Source organism: Girardinichthys multiradiatus, chromosome 11, assembly GCF_021462225.1.
Source record: "Girardinichthys multiradiatus isolate DD_20200921_A chromosome 11, DD_fGirMul_XY1, whole genome shotgun sequence".
Taxonomy (NCBI): domain Eukaryota; kingdom Metazoa; phylum Chordata; class Actinopteri; order Cyprinodontiformes; family Goodeidae; genus Girardinichthys; species Girardinichthys multiradiatus.
Window position 1 is genome coordinate 7,147,202 of NC_061804.1, and position 26,492 is coordinate 7,173,693.

At 40.9% G+C, this 26,492-nt stretch overlaps 2 protein-coding genes across 4 annotated transcripts; one reads left to right on the forward strand and one right to left on the reverse strand.

The window, feature by feature from the left end:
• The first annotated feature begins 1,994 nt into the window (after positions 1–1,994).
• LOC124876543 lies at positions 1,995–11,875 on the forward strand. The gene is made up of 3 exons (XM_047379426.1): positions 1,995–2,215; positions 4,929–5,861; positions 9,021–11,875. The coding sequence occupies exons 1-3, from the start codon at positions 2,010–2,012 to the stop codon at positions 9,259–9,261; spliced, it is 1,380 nt and encodes a 459-aa protein (XP_047235382.1). The 5' UTR covers positions 1,995–2,009; the 3' UTR covers positions 9,262–11,875.
• Positions 11,876–12,317: 442 nt separating this feature from the next.
• LOC124876544 (putative monooxygenase p33MONOX) lies at positions 12,318–24,535 on the reverse strand. Of its 3 annotated transcripts, none has more exons than XM_047379430.1 (9): positions 24,381–24,535; positions 22,103–22,224; positions 21,489–21,554; positions 19,492–19,667; positions 19,265–19,379; positions 18,975–19,102; positions 17,603–17,703; positions 17,309–17,499; positions 12,318–13,071 (listed from the first exon to the last, which is right to left on the reverse strand). In XM_047379430.1, the coding sequence occupies exons 3-9, from the start codon at positions 21,511–21,513 to the stop codon at positions 12,866–12,868; spliced, it is 942 nt and encodes a 313-aa protein (XP_047235386.1). In that variant the 5' UTR covers positions 21,514–21,554; positions 22,103–22,224; positions 24,381–24,535; the 3' UTR covers positions 12,318–12,865. The 3 variants fall into 3 exon arrangements, with proteins under 3 accessions (XP_047235386.1, XP_047235383.1, XP_047235384.1); XM_047379427.1 differs by having other exon boundaries at positions 12,318–13,074; XM_047379428.1 differs by lacking the exon at positions 24,381–24,535 and adding an exon at positions 23,916–24,013 and having other exon boundaries at positions 12,318–13,074.
• Between the last annotated feature and the right edge of the window lie 1,957 nt (positions 24,536–26,492).

The following is a 26,492-nucleotide window of genomic DNA, read 5'->3' on the forward strand; positions in this document are numbered from 1 at the left end:
TCATATTTACTCCAAATCCATGATTGTGTATTTGTAGGTAACAGAGATGTGCTGGCCAGCCCAGGCTCGTATTTCTTCCTATCTAACAGCGCCGGTCAGGGTGACGAGTGGTTGAAGAGCCTTAACAAGGGAGTCTGGATCCCTTTCACAGGTGGAAACTCATTAAAACACACAAAAAAATGGTTCATGTGATTGTTGGTTTAACTTGGAGACCTTACACTGTACATTTATCAGCTCATAAACCTCAAATTGAACAGAAACAACTTAATATCCTGAATAAGTAAAACATGTTGCTCAGTCAATGAGTTCAAAAGATATTAATTAGCAGACAAATTAAATAATAACCCAGATTAGATGTAGAAAACCCAAGAAGACACTCATGATGTTACAGAACAGTCATGTATCTCACTCCAAGATGACTTTAAAGAGAGTCTGATTTATGGATTTACCTGAGCAAGATTTATGCTTCTATTGCAGGGGTTTTCGGGCAACGTCTAGAGGAGACGGTGGTGTATGAGCGACGCTATGGGGTCCGTTTGGTTCCTCTGGTGGTGGAGCAGTGTGTGAACTTCATCCGGGAACGTGGTCTGCACGAGGTTGGCTTGTTTCGCCAACCTGGACGTACCAGTCTTGTGAAAGAGCTCCAAGAGGCTTTTGATTCTGGAGAAAGGCCGTCATTTGACAGGTACAGCCCCTTGTCTTTTCCCTTTACGGATTTCAGATCACATTTAGTTAAAGAATCTAATGGGTTGTTTGTTTTACTTGCAGCAGCACAGACGTCCACACAGTGGCGTCACTGCTGAAGCTCTACCTCAGGCAGCTACCAGAACCTCTGGTTCCTTACAGCCATTACCAGGACTTTCTGCTCTGCGGTCAGAAGCTGATAAGTGACCGTACAGTGGTAATCACTGCTCTGTGCACCACACCACAAAGAATGATGAAAAACAGACCTGAGCTGAGATTAGATGCAAACAAGGCTTAATGACTTTGGTTTTAACAAATATTTTTAGGAAGTTTCCTTCTGCCTGTTTGATTCTTATATACAACATGATTTCTTCCCTCAGGGACTGGAGGAGTTGAAGAATCTTCTTCATGAGTTACCTGTTGCAAACTTCAACCTACTCAACTTTATCTGCCAGTATGATCTGTCTGACTTCATTAGTTTTGACATTTTTGGTGATTAAATCAAGCTAGATTTTTCAAAGTTGGGACCAGCATCTATTTTATGCTGCTCATGAGTAATGGATGTGTGTGTGCAGGTTTCTGAATGAGGTTCAGAGTTGCTCCAGCAGTAATAAGATGAACGTTCAGAACTTGGCAACTGTGTTTGGACCAAATATCCTACAAGCCAAAGCCGAAGACCCACAAAGCATCATGGGAGGTAAATTCGCCCCAATTTATTTCAGATTTTTGCTTGTTTTAAAATTATGATTCGTTAAAACTAAAAGAAGGACCTAGGATGCTGCATAGCGCCAATCATTTCTTCAGCTTTTTTAATGCTCTAGAACTAGTCAATAATCTTTCACATTTTTAAACCCCTGAATTAAAATCTAGAACTGATTCAATCAAGTGTTCATCTATTTTATTTGTCTGGTTTTGCAGACTTACTCCTAATGTGGTTGCACTCATTTAACGTTTTAGCTAATAACTTCAGACTTTGTCATCTTCAGCAACTTGAGCCCAACACAATTTTTTTTAAAAGCAAGCTCATAAATGGACTCCACTGACCACAACACATGCCTACACTGTCTTTATATATATATGCCTGAGATGAATTCAGAACATTTCTGGAGAGTTAATATATAGCTTCCTCCTTGCATGTTACAGTTTCAGGTTACACATCCCGGTGTAGTAGCAGCCTGTGTAAGGTGAGATAAGTTTTCCAAGGTTGTCCTGAGCCGACAGAGCTATATGGCTCATGATGATGTGACAATTTTTCACGCAACCAACAGCGTTTTCTAGCTTTGGTCTATTTTACTCTCCAAGGTGCAAAACTGGTCCAGGTGCTCATGTTGGAGCTGATCAGAGAACATGAATCTCTGTTTGCCAAGTTTCCTGCTTCAGTCTGCGCTCATCCTTCTGGAAGTTTACATGCAACACCTTTGAAGCAACCTCATCTCCAGCCATTGCCCTGCCTTCGTCACCTGTCTTTGCCTCTAATTGCTGACCACTCTGATGAATTAGGACAACCGGCTGCACATTCAGACCACGGCAGGTAAGGTACAGGGGCTAGGAATGAAGAGTCAGTTGGTGATTAGTCATTGCGGGACACTCACAAACGAAAGGAGTAATAAATGCATCTAAAAAAAATTGAATTCAATCAAAAAGTTAATTTATTTAAGTAATTGAGTTCAAAACGTGAAACCCATACACTGAAAAATCTTACAAGGTGTGTTATAACCCAAGCTTTTATTTATGTTAAGTTGGATCATTGTGGCTTACAGATGCTGAAAGGTATGTCCATGTACTGTATAATGTATAAAGTTGTTAGCTGGTCAGCTCATCTGCATTGTTGGTTCCAGTGTCTCTCATCTTCTGCCTGACGATACCCCATAGTTTCTCTACTGAATTTAGGTCTTAGTAGTTTGCTGGCCAATCAACCACAGTGATACCATGGTCCTTAAAACAGGTATTGGAACATTCGACTGTGGACAGGTACCAGGTCCAGATGGCTGCTCGGACTTTAGACCTGATAAAACAAAGTTCACCAACACAAACATATGATATGGCTCCACAAACCATCCCTGACTGGAAACGTCACATAGGACTTCAAGCTGCTTGGTTCGGATTTTCAACTGAAATTAAAAATTAAAGTTATCTGAAAAAAGTATTTTGGACCACTAATCAACATTTTAGTACTTTTTCTTCTTTTCCTGGGTAAGATGCTTCTGATGTTGTATATGCTCCAGGGGTGTCCTAACACAATACTGTAAATGAAACAGTTGTAGCTCAAGTCACGGATAACTACAGGGGTTGGACAATGAAAGTGAAACACCTGGTTTTAGACCACAATAATTTATTACTATGGTGTAGGGCCTCCTTTTGCGGCCAATACAGTATCAATTCGTCTTGGGAATGACATATACAAGTCCTGCACAGTGGTCAGAGGGATTTTAAGCCATTCTTCTTGCAGGATAGTGGCCAGGTCACTACGTGATACTGGTGGAGGAAAATGTTTCCTGACTCGCTCCTCCAAAACACCCCAAAGTGGCTCAATAATATTTAAATCTGGTGACTGTGCAGGCCATGGGAGATGTTCAACTTCACTTTCATGTTCATCAAACCAATCTTTCACCAGTCTTGCTGTGTGTATTGGTGCATTGTCATCCTGATACACGGCACCGCCTTCAGGATACAATGTTTGAACCATTGGATGCACATGGTCCTCAAGAATGGTTCAGTAGTCCTTGGCAGTGACGCGCCCATCTAGCGCAAGTATTGGGCCAAGGGAATGCCATGATATGGCAGCTCAAACCATCACTGATCCACCCCCATGCTTCACTCTGGGCATGCAACAGTCTGGGTGGTACGCTTCTTTGGGGCTTCTCCACACCGTAACTCTCCCAGATGTGGGGAAAACAGTAACGGTGGAGTCATCAGAGAACAATACATGTTTCACATTGTCCACAGCCCAAGATTTGCGCTCCTTGCACCATTGAAACCGACGTTTGGCATTGGCACGAGTGACCAAAGGTTTGGCTATAGCAGCCCGGCCGTGTATATTGACCCTGTGGAGGTCCCGACGGACAGTTCTGGTGGTAACAATAGAGTTGAGGTGCACATTTAATTCGGCCGTGATTTGGGCAGCCGTGGTTTTATGTTTTTTGGATACAATCCGGGTTAGCACCCGAACATCCCTTTCAGACAGCTTCCTCTTGTGTCCACAGTTAATTCTGTTGGATGTGGTTCGTCCTTCTTGGTGGTATGCTGACATTACCCTGGATACCGTGGCTCTTGATACATCACAAAGACTTGCTGTCTTGGTCACATAATGCACCAGCAAGACGTGCACCAACAATTTGTCCTCTTTTGACCTCTGGTGTCACCCATAATGTTGTGTGCATTTCAATATTTTGAGCAAAACTGTGCTCTTACCCTGCTAATTGAACCTTCACACTCTGCTCTTACTGGTGCAATGTGCAATCAATGAAGACTGGCTACCAGGCTGGTCCAATTTAGCCATGAAACCTCCCACACTAAAATGACAGGTGTTTAAATTTCATTGTCCAACCCCTGTATGTGTGTGGTGGCTCTTGAAGCTCTGACTCCAGCTGCAGCCCACACCTCGTTAACCTCAACCAAACTCTAGTAGGACCTTTGCTTTAAAATATTCTTAGGGTTGCACTCATCCCTGGTTCTCTGCTCCATTTTCTACAAAATGTTTTCCTTCCACTTAACTTTCCATAAATATACTTTGATACATCATTCTGGGAAAAACCTGATCTCTTGTGGCTTACCATTGCTGTTCTCTTTGGACAACTGTCAAGTGAGCAGTCTTTGGTGTAGGCTGTAACATTGCCTAAACAATAACTCAGAAAACAATAACAATTAAAAAGTAAAATTTGATTTTCCTAAAGGTGCTACTGTTATTCATTATTTCATTTATTTTTCTGTAAGCCATTACAAAAACGAATAGAAATAAACACTTGAAATATAACACTGTGTAATGTAACTATATAATACATGAGTGTGCCTTTTAAACTAAATTACTCAGACAAGCTAACATTTTGATATTCAAATTCAATGAGATGCATCTGTATATTAGGAGGCCAGAGTTTCTCGCTTTTGATGTTCAAGTTAACTTTAAAGATCCAAAATAAAACCTTAAGAGACCCTTAGTGCAACACTTAAGAGTCCAAGGTCAGTGGGAATTATTTTGAAAGTGTTTGAAGTTTATTATGTTAAACCTCTAAGTTTCTTCCCTGCAGTTGTATCTTCTCTGCTACTGGTAAATCAGACTTGTTCTCCGGTCAGAAGAGACACCTTGGCCATCGCTACACCTCCTCCCACCCGGAGAACTGCTTCTATCCCTTGCCCTTCTCCAGTGAGTCCATTAACCACCACACTGATGAGCACAGAGGAGATTATTACAAGTACCATGTTAGCCAAGGGCCATCTTCTGCAAATGCTCAAGCCACAACAACCAACTCCCAGCTACAGGCTGAAATTTCACAGCAGGGGACAATCATAGAATGGGCCAAAGGATGGCAACACACTGAAAAGGCAGCCTTTGTTTACTGGAGCTGTAATGGAGCAGAGGAAAAGGGCGACGCTCCTGGAGCAGCCAGTGGAGGCAGCAGTCAGGCACAGGAGGACAGTACGCCCTCTGCCTACGACAACCTAGACAGAGCCTCTCTGTCTCACATTATGGAGAATGTTCCTACTGAGAAGTTTGATTCAGATTCACCAGGAACAAATGCTGGAATGTGTGAAGCAGAGCTAGATCAAGTGGAACTGGGAAGGACAGGAGACTCCTCTTCTTCATGGTCTTCCTGTGAGCTTCTGCCATTAGATGAGAACAATGATGACCCGGGAGCAGTTAGTCCTATTCCACCAAAGAGATCCAAAATGTGTCCTTTGAGTTTGAAAACTAAAAAGAAAAGCCATGATGAAGATGACAATGAAGACAGTGGAGGTTCTGGCAATGGTGGCATGCACCAGCCAAAGTCCTGGGCTTCGTGTTCGGTCATTAGCATCAGCCCTCTCAGCACAGGGAGTTCAGAGGTCTTCCTCCCCTCTGGGCCTCCAGATCTCCAGCTTCAAGAGTCTCACTTAGAGTTGAGGGGCACTCCTTCACTGGTGGCCACACTGAGGCAGCAGATGGCCCAGCAGAAGGCAGAGTACCAAAGCAAGATTGAGAGGTAGGATATCAGCACATTACCTTCTTGCTGTATATGCACTTTTAAAGTCAACATATAAAGGAGTGGGCCAGTTTCAAAACTCAAGTGAGGACAACAGCTTTTCAATCACACTGTGTTCATCCTCCATGAAAAGTCTGGTATGAGGGAGGTGTTCGACATGCGTTTTATGAGCTCCACATTAAGGCTACACCAAGCCTCTTTTGGTTCTGCATTGCTGGTATTGTTTATGAAAGCTTACAGTGTGTGACCTGAATGGCCAGAGGCAGCCTAAAGAGGAGCATGTCATATATCTGAACTGTTTTGGAAGTGATGCCAACAAAACTCACATATGTACAGCATTTGCAAAAGCATTCATGCCTCTTGAATTATTATTTTTTTTGGTATGTTGCAACCCATAAGCTTTGATGTTCTTCCTTTAGAGTTTATGTTAGCGACCAATATAAAGTAGCACATAATTATGAGGTGGAAGAAAAGAAAAATGGTTTTCAGAATGTTTTATGAAAACAAATTTAAACATTGTGCAGTCCATTTATATTCAGCCCCCTGAATACATACGCAGGGCACTTTGTGAAACAAAGTCGCTGCACCTACTGCTGTCTTTTAAGTACGTCTCCACCAGGCTTCACCTCTAGAGACATAACGTTTGGTCCATTCTTTGCAAAATAACTCAAGCTTAGTCAGATTAAACTGAGTCCTCGCTTTCAAAAATAATAGCAGTTTTTCCTGTGCAAAGCTTTCATTTTTTTCTTGTGCTAAAACCAACAATAGAACTAAATCTGCTATTGTGAGACAGAGGAGAAGAGATAAAAAACCAGAGAGAAACGTTATGACGAGACAGAGCAGTGTAGAGTTGGTGAAGACGCTTCTGTTTCCACATTCACCAGCTGCTTTCTGCTCGGTTTGGAGCAATTTGATAGTTATCCTGACTCTATTGGCTGCACGTGTACAGGTCCTTCTCAAAAAATTAGCATATTGTGATAAAGTTCATTATTTTCCATAATGTCATGATGAAAATTTAACATTCATATATTTTAGATTCATTGCACACTAACTGAAATATTTCAGGTCTTTTATTGTCTTAATACGGATGATTTTGGCATACAGCTCATGAAAACCCAAAATTCCTATCTCACAAAATTAGCATATCATTAAAGGGTCTCTAAACGAGCTATGAACCTAATCATCTGAATCAACGAGTTAACTCTAAACACCTGCAAAAGATTTCTGAGGCCTTTAAAACTCCCAGCCCGGTTCATCACTCAAAACCCCAATCATGGGTAAGACTGCCGACCTGACTGCTGTCCAGAAGGCCACTATTGACACCCTCAAGCAAGAGGGTAAGACACAGAAAGACATTTCTGAACGAATAGGCTGTTCCCAGAGTGCTGTATCAAGGCACCTCAGTGGGAAGTCTGTGGGAAGGAAAAAGTGTGGCAGAAAACGCTGCACAATGAGAAGAGGTGACCGGACCCTGAGGAAGATTGTGGAGAAGGGCCGATTCCAGACCTTGGGGGACCTGCGGAAGCAGTGGACTGAGTCTGGAGTAGAAACATCCAGAGCCACCGTGCACAGGCGTGTGCAGGAAATGGGCTACAGGTGCCGCATTCCCCAGACCTGGGCTACAGAGAAGCAGCACTGGACTGTTGCTCAGTGGTCCAAAGTACTTTTTTCGGATGAAAGCAAATTCTGCATGTCATTCGGAAATCAAGGTGCCAGAGTCTGGAGGAAGACTGGGGAGAAGGAAATGCCAAAATGCCAGAAGTCCAGTGTCAAGTACCCACAGTCAGTGATGGTCTGGGGTACCGTGTCAGCTGCTGGTGTTGGTCCACTGTGTTTTATCAAGGGCAGGGTCAATGCAGCTAGCTATCAGAAGATTTTGGAGCACTTCATGCTTCCATCTGCTGAAAAGCTTTATGGAGATGAAGATTTCATTTTTCAGCACGACCTGGCATCTGCTCACAGTGCCAAAACCACTGGTAAATGGTTTACTGACCATGGTATCACTGTGCTCAATTGGCCTGCCAACTCTCCTGACCTGAACCCCATAGAGAATCTGTGGGATATTGTGAAGAGAACGTTGAGAGACTCAAGACCCAACACTCTGGATGAGCTAAAGGCCGCTATCGAAGCATCCTGGGCCTCCATAAGACCTCAGCAGTGCCACAGGCTGATTGCCTCCATGCCACACCGCATTGAAGCAGTCATTTCTGCCAAAGGATTCCCGACCAAGTATTGAGTGCATAACTGTACATGATTATTTGAAGGTTGACGTTTTTTGTATTAAAAACACTTTTCTTTTATTGGTCGGATGAAATATGCAAATTTTGTGAGATAGGAATTTTGGGTTTTCATGAGCTGTATGCCAAAATCATCCGTATTAAGACAATAAAGGACCTGAAATATTTCAGTTAATGTGCAATGAATCTAAAATATATGAATATTAAATTTTCATCATTACATTATAGAAAATAATGAACTTTATCACAATATGCTACTTTTGAGAAGGACCTGTATCTGTCACAGTGTATCGCAGTCAAAGTTCAACTTTAACCAGAGCACAGTGCAGCACAAGCTCAATAGAGCTGCACACACCTCAACACAGAAGTGGAAGCCCCTTTAGGGTCACCTATCTCCCGTGGTCAGTGGGCGCCCTTATCGTGTCGCCAGTCCATCACACTGTAACAGAGAAAGTATGCAAGCACAGAGTACCCGGAGAAAACCCAGCCATGCAAGGGGAGAACTTTCAAACTTCACACAGAAAGGCCCAATGCTAACAACGGTTCAGTGGTTGTTCCCTGATGAACACATGCCTCTCTGCAGCATGATGCTGCCATCACCATGTTTCTTGGTGGGGTTGGCGTGTTCCGGGGGATGTAAAATGTTTTCTGCTTCAGTGTTCAACATGTTGAGCAAAAGCTTTAATATTTCTGTGTTGTCTGCATGCCTTTCAACAGTGGCTTTCTTTCTTTCCACTCTTCCATAAATGGAAGATTTGTGCCTTGCATAATTGTCATATTCCCCGACCCAAGCTTTTTCTCCCTCCTTTACAGTTATTCACTACTTTGGGTGGTTTTATCAGTTTCACTGATTTGAAAATATGTAAAATTTGAACCGGTGCAACACCTTCCACACTCCATGTCCTTTATTTGTGCATTGCAGGCTGGAGCGATGCAATGTCGTCCTCGAACGACAAGTTGCCGTTCTGCGGCTCAGTCTGGAGCAGCAGAGGCGAAGTCAGAGCGTTGCAGAGATCAAGATCAGAAACATGGAGCGAGCCAAAGCAGACGCAGACCGCCGGAACACGACCCTACAGAGAGAGATGGAGCTCTTCTTCAGGACCTACGGAGAAATCCGGAGAAGAGGAGAAGACCTGGGAAGAAGGGGCGGAGGAAGTATCTGAAGGCTGAAAGACAGATTTGAAGTCTTTCTCAGCAGGTGTGAAGGGAAGAATGGAGCTTCAGTTAGCAGCAGATGCATTTTGTCAAGATGAGCAGACAGTTTATTGCATCATGTGTTTTAGAATGAGCTCTAAAGAAATAAGAACATTGCATTAGTCATGGTTCAATTTTTCAGAGTTTAGATCTGATGAGATTATTTTATTTGCCTTCAAATTAAAATCTTACCTCTCTTCCAAGGCAACTCAGTCACCACACTGAAGCCTGTTATGATGTAATATCAGTTTAATTCCAGCTGTGTCCAGGAGTTAAAGGAATCAGTTTTGGCCTTCGATTATTATCTTGCCAATCCTTCTGCTGTCTCAGATTACCTCACATGTATCCTGCTATAGGCAGTGATAAACCCAGCTGTTTCCATTTGAAACAAATACCTTACTCCTTTATTCCCTCCAAAATCCCCAGACTTGATGATCAGCAACAGATTTAATATATCTCTATTTTATTAAACAGCATATTGGCATCAAAGACAGTTGCTTTAAGGACACAAGAACTGGATAGTTTTTACAGTTCCTGTTGGTGGTGGTGATGTTGTGGGAATAATAATTTAAATAAAACTGAAAATGTTATCATTTTTTTATAAATTAAAAATTCTAAATGTATTTATTAACTAAATGCAGTTAAGGACAGGGTTACATACCCATAAGGTCCGATCTGTACACCCCACATGGCGGCTTATTGAATGAGGTGACTGACTCATCGCAAATTACGACGCATCTCAAATCAGAATATCACTGAATAGCTCATTATTTCACAAGTTCATTTCAATGAGTGGAACTAATTTTATAGATTCATTACAGATTTTGATGATTGTTGCCTAAGAAAACCCAATTTTAGTGGACCGATGATTGAAATCGATTATAAAGTCGATGACATTCTGATTTACGAAGATGCTTCAGACATGCACACATTAAATCATGTGCGGCTGGAGGCTCAGTTTTGATGTCAGAGCTTTACCTTTTTTTTTTTTTTTTAATGATAGAAATCTGTAAAATCATCTGAAACCTGAAAGTACGATTCTCTTTGCATGATAAAACGTTTCAAATGAAACGTGTTTTAATCCACCTCCTTTTACCTGTTATTGCCACTTAATTTGATGCTATCTAAATGAAAACTGAGAGCGGGAGGATATGATGTTATCTATTGTGATCAAGGTGGAAATTAACCGTCAATCTTCGTCATTAAGTGCCAATGAAATTTGTTAAAATAACATTTTTAAACCCTTAACAATAAAGCTCAGGCTTTTTTTTTTTTTTTTCCCCAAGAGGAGAATGAAATATTTATTATCAATCTGTGCCAGCAACGTAAAATAAACTGTACAAACAGTAAATCGAAAGGAAATATCAGAAATCATCAAACTGACAGTTTCTATCAGGACTGAGTCACGTTTAGCTGCGATGGTTCAGTCCGATTAAAGAGGGAGAGTGACGTCACGCCGACCACCAGTAAACACGAGTTTTTTAAGCTAACTTCTAACAGAGGGACACATACATTAAAATATCAACCGTTAGTGACAGAATGACAGCATATGAATATCATCACAGCAGTTACGAGTGGTAAACTTTCAGGAATTTCTACTTTCATTACCAGAACATAAATGGTTCGCTTCATGGTACAGGTGCAAAGTAGAAACCAAGAGCCGGAACAAAAACCAAGGTGCCTAACTGAAGATGCTGTGCACGTTTCACCTTGCAGAAACCTTTTATAAAACGCTAGCGATCATACACAAACAAGCACAGCATCAAGCGTTGCCTAAAATAAGACCTGGTGATGAACTCGGCATTAAGGCGGTGTTTTCTCAGGCAGCTGAAAAAAAAGATCTACTGTAAAAATGCAACTGTTGGTTTTTCAGTCAGAGAAAAGGTTTCTGCGAGACACGGCCCATTAGGACGAACCTTTGTTCATTTCAGTTCATTTACACACAGCAGTTGTTAAAACTGTGACGTAGCCGTCAGTAAAAACAATGGAGATGAGAGTTCAAACTCTGACAACTTCTCTTTAAATTACAGTAAGTTTGAGCTCAGGAGACAAAAACACTGTGGTGTTTTAAGGACTGTATGGAGCATGTTTATTCGTCTGATTTCTAACTGGAATGATGTCTGTAAAACTGGAATATGTTAACTTTGTACAAACATCAAAAAAAAAAAAAAAAAAAAAAGAGCATTTCAGTTTCACCTTCCAGAAGCCTGCCATTTTTTACAATAAATCTGGAATATTTCCGCTTTATTGGTTTGGTCAACACTTAACTGGTTCCACTTCTTCGTCTCATCCTGCTTGGTGCCTCCTCAAGAAGTCAAATGAGAACCGTTTCTAATGGGATTAAAGTGCATTCACATAGGACCATTTTAAACTGGGACCAGTATAAACTCAAAGTGATAAATTACAGAAATGATTTGATAGCCAAACAACATTTTACACGCATGATATCAGCACAAATGGAAGCGTTTTACTTTTTTCTATCAGTGGAGGACATGTTGGAAAGTTTATATGAAGTGATTATGCCTGCTGTCAAAGGTCCCATGAAAACTGTTTTTTTTTTTTTTTTGGTATCCAACAAACTAATGAAATCAGTAAAACAAAGTCAATGGGATGGAAAAAATAGATCATGATAAATGTTGCATGCAGGAAATCCTTCAGTGACACTATTGGGTGAAGACTATTTCAGAGCTTTGTAGTTTTGGACTCAGAGAAAATAGGAAATCTATCTAAATTGACAGTTTTCAGATTACTGGAAGGAAATGTGACTCAAATACATAATACCTAGCAACAGAAGGTCGCTCAGAGTTATTTCGGTTTGATCAGAGGCCCTAATCTGACATATTTTATATCAATGGAAATAGAATGAAATAAAAAGTATATTATGGTATTTAACGATTTTATGAGCATTTTTCTGCATAATTCTTGACAATACCTGGCTACAAAAAAAAAAAAAAAAAACAAGTTGGGGGAAAATATTCAACATGATAAACAAGGTAACATTAAGCAAAAACATGCAGGAAAAGAAAATAGTCAACGCGTTTAATAATTATATGAACAAATGCGATAACAGAAGTGCTGCAAGAACAGCTGCGGGAAGACAGAGATGCATCATTAGCTGATTTCTAACATAAAACCCAGTTTGAGCTGCCGAATGGTCTGAACTTTAGTGCTTTGTCCAGAAAAACCTTTAGCTGGGGTTTAGCTAAACACTTGTTTGACATACAGTTTAATTTTTGGTCCCAGTTCACACAGCAAGTTACAGACTCTTGTGGATTTCACTAAATTTAGTTTGTTTTGCTTCTAAATAAATAAATCTAACCCAGGGGGCTGTTTATAAGCCCCTTCAGTCTGACTAGAGTTTATTTTACGTAAACCTAAACATGAAATGAGCACAAGCTGTAACAAACGTTCTCTTTGGAGAAAGGTCAAACTGAGATGTTCACGTGGATGTAAGTTGAGAAGACAGTTTAACCTGAACGTTAAAGGACTGGACAGTAAGATGAAGGACCCTGGCCAGGACACCGGGAGCTTTTTCCATTTCATGGGACCTTTGCAGCTTTGAAGGTCATCGTCTCAGAAGCCAGAGGGTGTCAGGATGTTCATGTCTCGGGGTTTGAGCTTGTGTGGCCGCGCTCCCTGCCGCCGACCCTCCACCGTGGGGATCTCCATTTTGGGCGGGGACACCCTCTGGGGGTTGTCAGCCAGTCGTGTAGCCTGCGACTTCATCACCTCCATGGGGGTCGGTTTCTGGGCTCCACGGTACGCCTGAATGGCAAAGCCTGCTGGGGGGGAAGACGCTGCAAGTCAGCCTCTGGTGTCACAGATTAAATGTTTCAGCTACAGTTCTGGCCTCACTTATTGGTGCCACAGCTAGATATATATAAAAAGCTAAATTTAATGAATCTTTTAGCGCAGTAGCATAATCCCAGACTGAAAAAAAATTCTTTAAAAGTGACTTACACAAAACTAAAAAGGTAAAAAACCTGTTTTACGCACAGGTTAAAACCTCTTTAAGCCACTCTTCAAGATGGGAAACACAAGAAAACATGCCATTTAAGACAAGCAGATGTGTGTTAATCTTCATAAACCAGCAAGTAATGATAGAAAACTATCTACTGGCCTTAAACTAGTCAGAGGTTATCTTACAATCACACCCAGTGAGCCGGGTGGTATGGCAGGTATGAAAGTCTCTAAAGCTCGAGCTAGAGAACTGCAGTGAAGAGCTGCATCCTGGACACCGATATAAATTACTGGATTGGACATCGTCTGTTAGCGGTTATAGATAGCGATGTCCGAACGCAGCCGCTACTGCTATGCATGGAGTCATGTCAATTAAACCAAACTGTTCTGATGTGGCATGCTACCAGTCGTAGCACCCTTATTTCAACTTTTTTGTCAAACATGGCTCAAATTAAAGCTGAGAAAATTGCAGATGTTATGATACATAGAAATACAGGTCCTTCTTAAAATATTAGCATATTGTGATAAAGTTCATTATTTTCCATAATGTCATGATGAAAATTTAACATTCATATATTTTAGATTCATTGCACACTAACTGAAATACTTCAGGTCTTTTATTGTCTTAATACGGATGATTTTGGCATACAGCTCATGAAAACCCAAAATTCCTATCTCACAAAATTAGCATATTTCATCCGACCAATAAAAGAAAAGTGTTTTTAATACAAAAAACGTCAACCTTCAAATAATCATGTACAGTTATGCACTCAATACTTGGTCAGGAATCCTTTGGCAGAAATGACTGCTTCAATGCGGCGTGGCATGGAGGCAATCAGCCTGTGGCACTGCTGAGGTCTTATGGAGGCCCAGGATGCTTCGATAGCGGCCTTTAGCTCATCCAGAGTGTTGGGTCTTGAGTCTCTCAACGTTCTCTTCACAATATCCCACAGATTTTCTATGGGGTTCAGGTCAGGAGAGTTGGCAGGCCAATTGAACACAGTGATACCATGGTCAGTAAACCATTTACCAGTGGTTTTGGCACTGTGAGCAGGTGCCAGGTCGTGCTGAAAATGAAATCTTCATCTCCATAAAGCTTTTCAGCAGATGGAAGCATGAAGTGCTCCAAATCTCCTGATAGCTAGCTGCATTGACCCTGCCCTTGATAAAACACAGTGGACCAACACCAGCAGCTGACACGGCACCCCAGACCATCACTGACTGTGGGTACTTGACACTGGACTTCTGGCATTTTGGCATTTCCTTCTCCCCAGTCTTCCTCCAGACTCTGGCACCTTGATTTCTGAATGACATGCAGAATTTGCTTTCATCCGAAAAAAGTACTTTGGACCACTGAGCAACAGTCCAGTGCTGCTTCTCTGTAGCCCACGTCAGGTGCTTCTGCCGCTGTTTCTGGTTCAAAAGTGGCTTGACCTGGGGAATGCGGCACCTGTAGCCCATTTCCTGCACACGCCTGTGCACGGTGGCTCTGGATGTTTCTACTCCAGACTCAGTCCACTGCTTCCGCAGGTCCCCCAAGGTCTGGAATCGGCCCTTCTCCACAATCTTCCTCAGGGTCCGGTCACCTCTTCTCATTGTGCAGCATTTTCTGCCACTTTTTCCTTCCCACAGACTTCCCACTGAGGTGCCTTGATACAGCACTCTGGGAACAGCCTATTCGTTCAGAAATGTCTTTCTGTGTCTTACCCTCTTGCTTGAGGGTGTCAATAGTGGCCTTCTGGACAACAGTCAGGTCGGCAGTCTTACCCATGATTGGGGTTTTGAGTGATGAACCAGGCTGGGAGTTTTAAAGGCCTCAGGAGTCTTTTACAGGTGTTTAGAGTTAACTCGTTGATTCAGATGATTAGGTTCATAGCTCGTTTAGAGACCCTTTTAATGATATGCTAATTTTGTGAGATAGGAATTTTGGGTTTTCATGAGCTGTATGCCAAAATCATCCGTATTAAGACAATAAAAGACCTGAAATATTTCAGTTAGTGTGCAATGAATCTAAAATATATGAATGTTAAATTTTCATCATGACATTATGGAAAATAATGAACTTTATCACAATATGCTAATATTTTGAGAAGGACCTGTATGTCCTCTCCCTAAACCTAAATCTATAAGCAGGTTGGGAACTGTGCATTATAATGTTGACAGATATACCTACTGTGGTACAAAGATTACCATGTTAATTGTTTTTATCAGCTCAAGCTGCATAGTTGTAATTATTGTATCACAGTTTGTTGGTTTCTGGTCTCGATGCTGGATTTTGCCGTCGATGCAACAAGGTGTGGTAAATTAATACGCTGTAAATAGTAAGGAAGCAGGTAAGATGAACACTGGTGGTGAAGAGTGAAAACGCTAGCATAGCCTCTCCAGCAGGACGAACTTAATGAGGAGGTTAGTTTCACTTTGAGGAACAAAAGTGGGCCAAAACAAATGTTAAGTTTTACAATGAATATTGCAAATTTTAGAATATGGTTAATAAACAAAATCTGGAAAAAAAAATCTGTTTAATGCTAAAAAAAAAAGCTGAAATTGAAATCCTTGTATTATCTTATTTAACCAGGTAAAATGTTTGAAGTATTTTAAACAATCTTCTAGTTTTCATGGCATACCTGTGTACATCACTTAAAATGTAATTTCCAAATAAATCTAGAAAATATTATGTCAAATACATCTCACTTCCAGTCAAACCATCAGGGCAACATGTCATTCTACTCAGAGAACTTTATTGGCCTTCAGAAAGAACCAGTGTTGTGTACTTGAATGTAGTCACGTGATGTCCAGTCCGGTAATATACATCAATGATCCTGGAGTCACAACGTTTCCATAACAACCACTGGATGCCATCTACATGCTGATTGGTGGTATGGGAATAATGCCAGAAAAAAAAGCCTTCTTTGTTCTACAATTACAAACAAATGTGCAGTTTGCTGAACGCTACTGGGACTTAAACTGGAACTCCGTTGGACATGAAGAGAGTGAGCATTTCTGCAACAATCACTCCACGTTGGTCTGTCGTTAAACAAAGGATAATGAAAAGTATCCAACACCCACTGTAAAGTGTGATTGAGTGATGCTCTGGGCCTTTTTCCTCTTCCAAAGGTATCTCAGCATCTTGTTACGAGAGCATCAAATTAAAATGGATCATCAGTATGGCTTTCAGGAGTGTAACGATCCAAAGCATCTGGCCAAATCAAGACAAACTGTTCAGCAAACACAAAGTCAATCTCAGTCTACAGAGATCTATCCTATAGAAAACCTCTGAGGTGAACAGAAGAACAGAGAGCATTAGAGAGGACCCAGGACTCCAAATAATCTGGAGACTGTACTAAGAGGAGCAGACCAGGATCCATCTCTCTGTAAACCTGGGAAATGATTTATGAAAAGACAAAATGTTGTCTTATTTTAAATCCTACTATTTTTCAGTTATGTTATTACTCACTTCCATTTGCTTAGTTTTTTGCTGCAATTAAACGTTTTTAAATTGATTTAAGTCTCAAGCCAATTTGAAAAAAAAAACACAGATCTTCGCAGATCCCTTAAGATGACCTCAGGAAGATAAAAAGACATCAGGTGTCAGATTATTTTAAACCCAAACAGAACAATTCTTCTAGCTTGATGAAATTCATGTGTCTGGGGCAACCTACCGAGAGTCATCCTGGAAAAAAGATTTTAAAGGTCTCCAGTTCAGTGAGAACCATTCCATGTTAACATCTAACAGCAGTTCCTGAGCAGCTTTCTCTGCTGTTTTTATGTGAGAAGTTCTGCGTCACTCTGTCCAGAAGCCAATGAGAGAAGAGGCTCAGGGTGAGTGTTCTTCCGTGTTTTCATTCTTTAATCCAAATCCACAATGTGACTGTTGGCCTGGGACGGAACCTCAGTCGGCTGCTAAATGGATCACACATGCTGAAGTTTTTAATGTCGCATTCTGAGTTGGGGTCATTTTTTTTAATGCTGAATAAAAGTTTGTGTTGTTGAAATTCTTGTTTTTGCTCATATTTAAAAAATTGCTGAGGCTTACATATAAAAGGGAAAAGCCATTACCTGCAGCAGAACCGTCTGATCCCAAATCAGGGGTTGAACTCTGGACAGGCAGCCGTGGCCCAAACACGCCCCAGCGTTCAACCGCACCACCCGCCACTGGCTCTCCAGGAACTCCTCCTCCTCCTCCCATGTCCACGCTGCTGTTAGAGGAGCTGATGCTGATCTCTGAGCTCGTACTGCCGAACCAGCCCCTGCACACAAACACAAACAGCATGCTTGCTTTACGTCCTATATTTAGGCAACACAGACGAGCTGAAACAGGATTCCGACCGCCAGAACCTTCTGCACGTGTACCTGCGTTGTAGTTTAGGCGAGCTGTGGGGCGTGTTTGATGGAGTCGACTGGGCAGAGGAGCTCTTTTCTTCTCTGGCCTCCAGGCTTTGGATGTGCAGTTTCTAAACAAACACAGAAAGGCCAGTTTGGACGTATTTATTATAAAAATGAACAGCTCTTTTAAGAAACACAGGTACATCCAATACAGAGCCTTGTAAACGCACTTATACCCTTTGGACTTTTCCACATTTTCTTTATTGGGATATTTTTGGAAAATGATTTGGAGTTTATGACAGCAGCAACAAGAAGAGCATAACTGTGTTTTCAAAATTCTTTGAATAAATAATCTGAGAAGGGTGGCATGCATTTCCTTTCAGTCTCCATATTGATGCTCTGCACAAAAAGCTTCTGTTATAATTAAAACTTCTAGATCTGTGAGGTATCCATCAGCTTAAGATTAAAAAAGAGATCTTACACTCAGTGGAGAGCCATTTTGCAGGTCTTTTCAGTTTCTAAATTTGATTTAGGTGTGAACTTTAACTAGGCCATTCTAAACACATGAATATGCTTGGATCTAAACCATTCCACAGTATCTCTGGCTGTATGGTTAGGGCTGTTGTGCTCCTGGGAGGCGATTTCTACCCCAGTCTCGAGGCTTCTGCAGCCTCTACCAGCTTTTCTTCCATATTGTGCTGTAATTAGCTCCACCGATCTTCCCATCAACTCTGACCAGCCTTTCTGTAACTGCTGAAGAAAAGCATCACCAGAGAATGATGTAGTCACCATTATAGAGCGACAGCATCATGCAGCTAACGGCATGTTACAGGGAGATGTCTGAAGTCATGGTGTTTTGCATGTAGGCCACATGTTTTCTGTATCTCCTTCATGATTTGATGGAAACTGATTTCTAATAGATTAAAAAATAAATAAATCTTCTTGCCACTCTTTCAGTAAGCTCGAGTTTGTGGAGTTCATAAGTAGCAGTTATTCTGTCAACAGATCCTCCCACCTGAGCTGTGGATTTCTGCCACTCCTCCAGAGTTACCATAGGACTCCTAGCTGCTTCTCTGATTAATGCTCTCCCTGCACAGTGGAGGGTCATGTTATGGTAGGTTAGCAGCTGTCCCATACCATTTCCATGATCGGTTGATGGATTGAACAGTCGTCTGTTAGACGTTTACAGCTTGGGATGTTGTTTTAGAACCTAAACCTGCTTTAAACTTCTCTACACCTTCATTCTAGACCATCTGCTGTGTTTCTTGGTCTCCATGGTGCTGTCTGTTCATAAATGTCCTAACAAACCAAAATTACAGAGGTAGACCATTTACTAATTAGACTATTGGTTGCCTTTGAGAATCTGGTCACCGTTTTATTGCCAACGTGTTAATCTCACCTGGAGGGACTCAGGCATGCGGTGGTGGTGTCTTGTCTCCTCAGCTGTCAGACCTTTGTGTGGAGTGTAACTGGTGTCGGTGAGTCCTGCTGTCTGCTCAAACTTGTACATACTTTCCTGAGTTTGCTCTGAGGGTGGACAGTTATTAATCACTACAGGCTTTCATATCAAGAATTGATTACCTCCAGAGAAATGCACTGATGCTTTTTACACAAGCCATTCAGACAACATGGAGAACTTTTCTCCCTAATTAAAAAGGTTCGTTATGTAGATCAGGAGCTCTAACATACTGGTGATGAGAGAATTCATGATGATGGATGAAGCCTTAGTTTTCACCACAGCTGGTGCCTTGAAGAGGGCACCGTCCTGCACTGCAGCCTGTTTGGCTGGACCACCTTCATCCTCCTGTAAGGGAAAACAATTAGACCAGAAGTATCTGCAGAACCGCAAGGAGACTATCCTGCTCTCGGCTAATAATAGGTGTGAAAATGGAAACCGTGTTTTGCTGTGCATTTACCTCAGCCAGCTGTGAGAACTTCCTCTCCGGTATTATGGGCCGCCTCCACAGGTTGTTGATGCTGATGTCGTGGGGCGGTGTGGACATGGGGGCCTCCAGATTATCGTCATAGCTGAGGGCCCGTCGAGTCATTCCAACTGGAAGTTTCATCCCGCCCATCCCACAACCCTCGATGGCTGCAGACACAGCCAGGGTAAAAGTTAACATGTTACCCTCTTCAATTCAATCAGTTTTATTTCTATAGCGCTAATTCACAACACATGAAAACTGTATGGTTTGAGTGAATTGACTTTGTAAAGTGCCTTGAGATTTCAAGTCAGGTGCATACATTCACACTGATCCCAACTGAACAGTTCAGTTTAATATTCAAACTGGTTAAAACGTTTTTTTAGATTGCATCCAGTCAGTGACTTGCAGCATTCACTCCTCCTGGATGAGCATGTAGCCACAGTAGAGAGGAAAACTCCCTTTTAACAGGAAGAAACCTCCAGCAGAACCAGAACCAGGCTCAGTGTGAGCGGCCATCTGCCACGACCCACTGGGGGCTTGATAGAACAGAGCAGAGACACAAAGAGAACACAGAAGCACTGATCCAGGAGTACTTTCTATGGGACGGAAAAGTAAAACATTAATGGTGGTAGCTCCTTTCGAGGCTTCATCTAGGAGAGAAAGGCAGTTAAGTGACAGTGTTATCACTTTAGCTTCAGGATAACTAAGGATATTTCACTGAAGCAACCTGGCTATCTGAAGGCAGTCTTCCATGCTTGGAGTCGTTTTAAATAAAGAAATGAATTATTTAAAGGAATGGAATCATTTGAAAGGAAAACCACTTGAAGAAAGACAAATAGAAAAATGTATATTTTCTTGATTTAGCTAAGCTGAAACCAGAGCAACAAAATATGAAATAAAAACAAGCAGACTGAATAAGCCTGGGCTTCACGGACCTGAACTGACCGGACATGTGTCACTGACAAAGAAATTCATAAGAAGGATTTCATTTATTTTCTGAAAAGATTTTTATTTTTATGTAAAAGATTCGTGTCTTTGCATTGGTTTATTTAAAAATAAATATATTTAAAATAATTCTAAGACAATAAAATCTTAAAATATATATGACTTTTTTTCTAGATTTTAAATGAATGTATTCAAAATAACTGGAAAATGCAAGAAGTGCTACAATCCTTTTTTTAATCACTTTGTTCTATAAAAATAATTTAACAAAACTTTCAGACATTCAATGGATGAAATAAAGTGAAGTTTAGAAAAGTCCAACATAGAAATGATGTCTCTACATCTTTGTGCACACAGAATATTTCGTTTAATGTTCCTGACATGGAGAACAGCTGAAAGACGTTATCCTTCTAAAAACTCATCATTTAGCTCGATTTATTAGTTGCGCAGACTGCAGAACAATTTAAAGTGGAATTATTAAATATATATGGTGACATGTATACGTTCCCAGGTTCTGGGACATAAATATTGTTCAGTCGCAGTAGAATAAACCTAAGAGTTAGTTTTTCTCGTCTCCACCTGCAGCTGTAGGTTTCCATAAGGCATTGAACCAGTCGCCATGTTTAGAAGATGCAGTCTGAGCCGGTATTTCTGACAGCAAAGTGACTGACCGAAGGACTTTGGTTCTGTTCAGGTTAGGGTCAGAATATTCCTGCAGCCAGCAGCTACAAATATGAACAGAGGAGTGAACGACCGGTGGAGAGTCTCTCTGAAGGTCACAGAGTGAAGGCGTCAAGTGCAGTCAATTAAAAACTTGTTTTTCTAATTCATTTTTGTTTTTTATGCCTCATATCCGACTCACATCTTTTATAATGTTCCATGATTTAAATATTTCCTGTTCTCATTATAGACGATTAAATAAGCCTTCTGTTTAGCATTTGTTAAATTTTACTTTTTAAAACTAAAGCTACTCAAACAGACCTTATGATAAGTCAATTTAAAGCTTTCAGAAAAAGAACCGACTGCTATCCTAACCTAATACTCACCTGGTAAGTCACCAGAACCAGCCATAACTGCAGTCAGATGATAATCAAGTTCACTCAGAGGAGAACCTGAAAGGAATAAAAGGAAAACAGAGTGAGAAGCTTCAGCTGTTTGATTTCTAAACAGAAATATGACAAAACAGGCTTATAATAAGTAGAATGAGAAGCAGATCAATTAATAAGAAACGTCAGTATTTGTTACAGCAGTACAATCTTACACCTGAAAAACAGCCATTTATTTAAGTATAGTTAGTTAAAAAAACATTGCTGGTGACAATTATTAACACCTCTGCTGCATTTTCCTATAACATTTTACCAGGTTGGAGAATTCAGAGACAGGGATCGTTGACCTTTCTACAAGCTCTCTATGTTGTTCAGAGACCAGGTTCCTAAGCTACCGTCTCCTCAGCTCACCTCACAGGTTCTCTATAGGATTTAGGTCTATCATAGAAGGGCTGAAACACTTAATCCGATTAATTGTGATTAATCGATTATTGAAATAATCGTCAACTAATTTAGTAATCAAACAGTCGTTAACATACTATTGATCTTCTTTTGTTGGAATTGACTTGTCTAATTGAGAAAATCTGCAGAGATATTGTGTGTAAGACTCCTACCTTCCTGTTTGGTTGCTCTGGTTTGGGCTAGAAGGAGTGGAGGTAATGGTTATATCGGTCTGTCAGATGAACACAGACGCCTCTGGCAATGCATTCTGGATGAGCACCAATGCCACTGACAACTGAGGAGACAGCAGAGAACAAAAGTAAGCTATTCCATTAACACAATCTCCATGCTAACTATCACTTAATATAGAAAAACACTAAGAAAGCAGATGGAGGAAGTGGAAATGAGTTTCCTCTGTCCCAGCTCAGCCTCGGCACACAAATCAGACAAAAGGACAGAGTCTGCATTTAAAACCGAGGACTGGTCAAAAATGGTTTTACCAAATAAACCGTAAAAGCAAAGATTAAGTGTCTGACCTCTTTAGAAAAAAATGAGGGCAATAACTAAATTGCTACAAACTGCTTGGAACATTTGGTAGGTTGTTATATAGTTTAAGGGACGTGCATTAATGCTTTGAATAGAAATAATATATTTGGCTAGTTGGATGGCCTTCCAATAGCCTTGATGCAAAGATTTTGCTCAACAAAATGTTACCCCTGCGACCCATTATGGAAGAAGTGGTAGAAAATGACTGACAATGATGACTGACTGGCTTTCCTAATGGCATGCAGCCCCAATCTCCATATAAACATAAAATACCGTGTAAATGTTTTAACTCGCCTCAATCCCTTCAAACAAGGCTGATTTTCAGGTTAGTTTCTTCTCTTTTAAACGATTAGATCAAAGTTTAGTACGTTGAATGCAAAATGTCCTCACTGGCAGAAGGACTGGTCCAATTAGCACATGTTCTGGTAAACATGCGGAGCAGTGATGGCATGTCAAGGATCTGCTTTGCAAACAGTGGGACCATCTAAAACACACCCAAGGACGTAAGTGTTGTTATCATAAGCCAAGTGATCAGTGTTATTAGAGGCTCTGAGGTAGTCCTCATCTTTCATACCTACCAGTTGCCATTTAGTTCCATGAGAGCATCAATAAATTTGAATATATTAGAAAATATGGTTAGTGTGGCTATGAGCAGTTTAGAGATGGAAAAAAAAAAAGCACACTTTGTAACTGGTGTCCTGAAGAATCCTGATTTAAAATAGGTTTATTTTCTAAGAGCAGTATTTGTGTTTGTTGGGCTCTGGCTGCAGTGGCATGCACAGCTATACTGTTACCTAGAAAGACGGCACAGAAGTAGTAAATCATTTTTCGTTGTCACACTAAATTCGCCAAAATATGATACAATCTTACATCTAAATTGCCCATTTTATTTTGATCCACAGGTCTTTCATACTTGTTGCTTCCATTCTTGTTCGGTGGTTTTTAACTTCAGTAAAATATTTAAGGGTTGTTGTATAGTATAATTATCCAGTATCTGCCTGTAAAAACTAAGTGTTTATTCATTAGGCACCACTTATTTTGGTGGCTCTTCCAGCCCACAGAAAAAGCACTGGTTTTGCACCGAACAATCACTGGTTTGCATGCATCCAAATGGTCCCATTCCTTCAGGCAGAGTGTTTGCGTGTAAAGAAAGGGGTGAAACCCATCATAGCAACACTGATTACAGTTAACAGATCCAATAAAGCACGACATCACAAGGGAAGCTTGTGCTGTTATAAAACAGGACCACTGCAGCCAGGCGCACCTCGGGCTAAAAACATCACGTTTGCTTCAAGAAGCCTTCAAAGCTAATATTTGTAAGCTAAAACGGCACAATAAATTATAATCGGAGCTACGCATACACTCACAGACATAATAGACACCTTTAGGACCTATAGTTGCTAAAAGAAATTAAATATTCGACACAGAAAAACAACCAACCGGCGGGTTTAGGTGAAGGTTCCGACAGGGTTAGCCGCATTAGAATACGACAACCAGACGGCACTCAAAAGAAGAAGCATCACCATGACTGCTTTAGGACGCCCGTTAAAAATCAGTTTTAAATTTATATTCCGTCTAAAGCAGCTGAGATGAGTCAATTTGACGTTAACATAATGCCAGTCGCTAGCTTCTAGGAAGCATCCGCTAAAACAGTAAAATCAGACACGATAACCATATTTTATCTAATCCAAAAATGAAGAATAACTGCCAAAGCCTTACAAGGCCAACTGCTGACCTTTTACAGCAATATTATGTTTAAAAAGTCGCTTCTGATAGCAGCTTTGTGGTTGCTTTGCGCAGAGAATAGCGGAACCTCCGCCAGCCTGTGCATTAAATTGTAAAGACGCCGAACAGCTAAATGTCTGAAAGCGGTGTTTAGACGCTTTCTGTCCCGTTTTCTCTCACCTGGAGTAACAGATGTATCAAAGCAAAGACGGAAACGTCGTTAAAACTCCAGTTTCGACTCGTAGACTCGAACAACAGGGCAACTGGGAAGTAGCCATTATTGTGTGTCTAGCGGGAAAAGCTTCCTCATCACTGCAGGTTTGGTTGATCTCGTAAAACATCGCGAGAAAACAAAATATGTATGCGTGTCTTTTACGTGTTTGCCAGAAAATTGATAATAAAATGGTAAACTGCTCTATATGAAGACATATAGGATATGAATTAATTAGCAAATTATTACAAGTATTCATTTTGACGACATTTTTAAAAGAGTTCATGTAACACAAACATCTTAGAAAGTTATATGTGTGTGCAAATAGTTTTACAATGCTGTGAAAAAGCATTTGCAATACAGACCACAGACAAAGATAACATTTTCAAATGATGACTTAGTACCTAAAACAGCCTAGTCCTATGGGAAAGTAAAATCTCCCTCTTGTTTAATGATTAATTAACTGTAATTAATCTTGTTTTAACCAGTTTCGTTTGCCACACTGAAGTCTGATTGCTGGTTGACTCATAGAATCAAGAAATCACTTAAATAGAACCAGTCAACATAAAGGGGCAACAACATAAAGTAAAATAAAACATCAGAAAAAGCAACATTTACTTCAACAACAAACAAGAAACAAAGTCACTGACATCTATCAGTCTGGAAAGTGTTAGAAAAGCCATTTCAAAGCTTTGTGATTCCATGTTGTGGCTTGACCTTTAAAGGGGATATATCATGCAAAATCCACCTATTTAGCCTTTAAATACATTTTGTTGAGTAAATTCCACTTTTCTGCACTCCTACTTTAGGAGTGCAGAAATGTTGAATTTAGTCTCTCCGGGTGCTGTGTAGATATCTTTATATTCTGTTTGGGTCATATTTTTCAGTCCGTTCAGTTTTCTCTATCATCAGTATTCGCTGCGGAACAGCTAAATAAGGTCATGGACGTCCGGCTGATCAATTTCGCATATCCGCCATATTTATGTCTCACTGCGATTTAGTCCAAGCTCAAGAATGCTACTCTGAAAGAGGATAAATTCGGTTTGGTTGTCAGGTGTATTAACCCACACAATTTATTACATCGTCCCTCAGCAACAGAACCTCTTTGAAGTGCCTGGTTAAATAAAATTTTCATGGAAATGTTCCCACATTAGTGGGGACAATCCTATTTCCCCCACTTCAAGGACAAGTGCCTTCAGCAACCTCCACCAGTATTAAGAAGGATTTGCTAAAAGACTTCATCTGATTAAGGGGTCAGTTACCCCTTTCTATGGAAAAGACGGATACAGCAAAGCTGAAAATAATGCTAAAATGACAAAAAACTTTATTTTAGACATGAATTTATTGTGTGTTGATATGCCTTGGTTCTGATTGCAGTAGCATTGTGGCTTCTGCTTATGTTAGCGCTGTATGCTGCTATTAGCTCGTTGAGGACAGAACCATGCTGTGTTTTGAATAGTATTATTACATTAACAGTTTTGCATTGTTTTTGCCATTTTTGTGTTGTTTCTGCGGAGCTAGGTAATTGTTTTAAAACTACAAAAATGGCCGAATGGGTTAAAGTTCAGTGCTCTTAGACCTCGATGGGGGCAGGGTGTGAAGTGCCTCAGTAACATTTAAAGCAACAGCACCAATACGAGTTGCTCTCAGACGCACCTCAGAAGAGGGGTAAAAGAGGAGCAATGGAGCTTCAATAGCTAGGAGCTCAGACCAAAGCATTGCAGCTCCACTTTATATACACCACAATGGAATGATTTAAGGGTGAAAAGGAAGTATTTAAAAGCATGATCTGCTCTAAAGACAGTGGAGATGGTTGTGGACTTCAGGCAGAACCCAGCCCCACCTGCCCCCATCACCCTCTGTGACTCCACAATTGACACTGTGGAATCTTTCCGCTTCCTGGGAACCATCATCTCCCAGGATCTCAAGTGGGAGCCAAACATCAGCTCCCTCATCAAGAAAGCCCAGCAGAGGATGTTCTTCCTGCGTCAGCTGAAGAAATTCAACCTGCCAAAGACTATGATGGTGCACTTCTACAAAGCCATCATTGAGTCCATCCTCACCTCCTCCATCACCATCTG

Bases quoted from the DNA above. Each gene is read 5' to 3' on its own strand.
- LOC124876543 (XM_047379426.1), top strand. From the start codon at position 2,010: ATGTTGGAGCTGATCAGAGAACATGAATCTCTGTTTGCCAAGTTTCCT. The intron at 2,216-4,928 runs GTAAGGTACAGG...TCTTCCCTGCAG, and splicing joins GCACATTCAGACCACGGCAG to TTGTATCTTCTCTGCTACTG. The intron at 5,862-9,020 runs GTAGGATATCAG...TGTGCATTGCAG, and splicing joins TACCAAAGCAAGATTGAGAG to GCTGGAGCGATGCAATGTCG.
- LOC124876544 (XM_047379427.1), bottom strand. From the start codon at position 21,513: ATGGCTGGTTCTGGTGACTTACCAG. The intron at 19,380-19,491 runs GTAAATGCACAG...TTTCCCTTACAG, and splicing joins AGTTCTCACAGCTGGCTGAG to GAGGATGAAGGTGGTCCAGC. The intron at 17,500-17,602 runs GTACACGTGCAG...GTTTGTGTGCAG, and splicing joins TCGCCTAAACTACAACGCAG to GGGCTGGTTCGGCAGTACGA.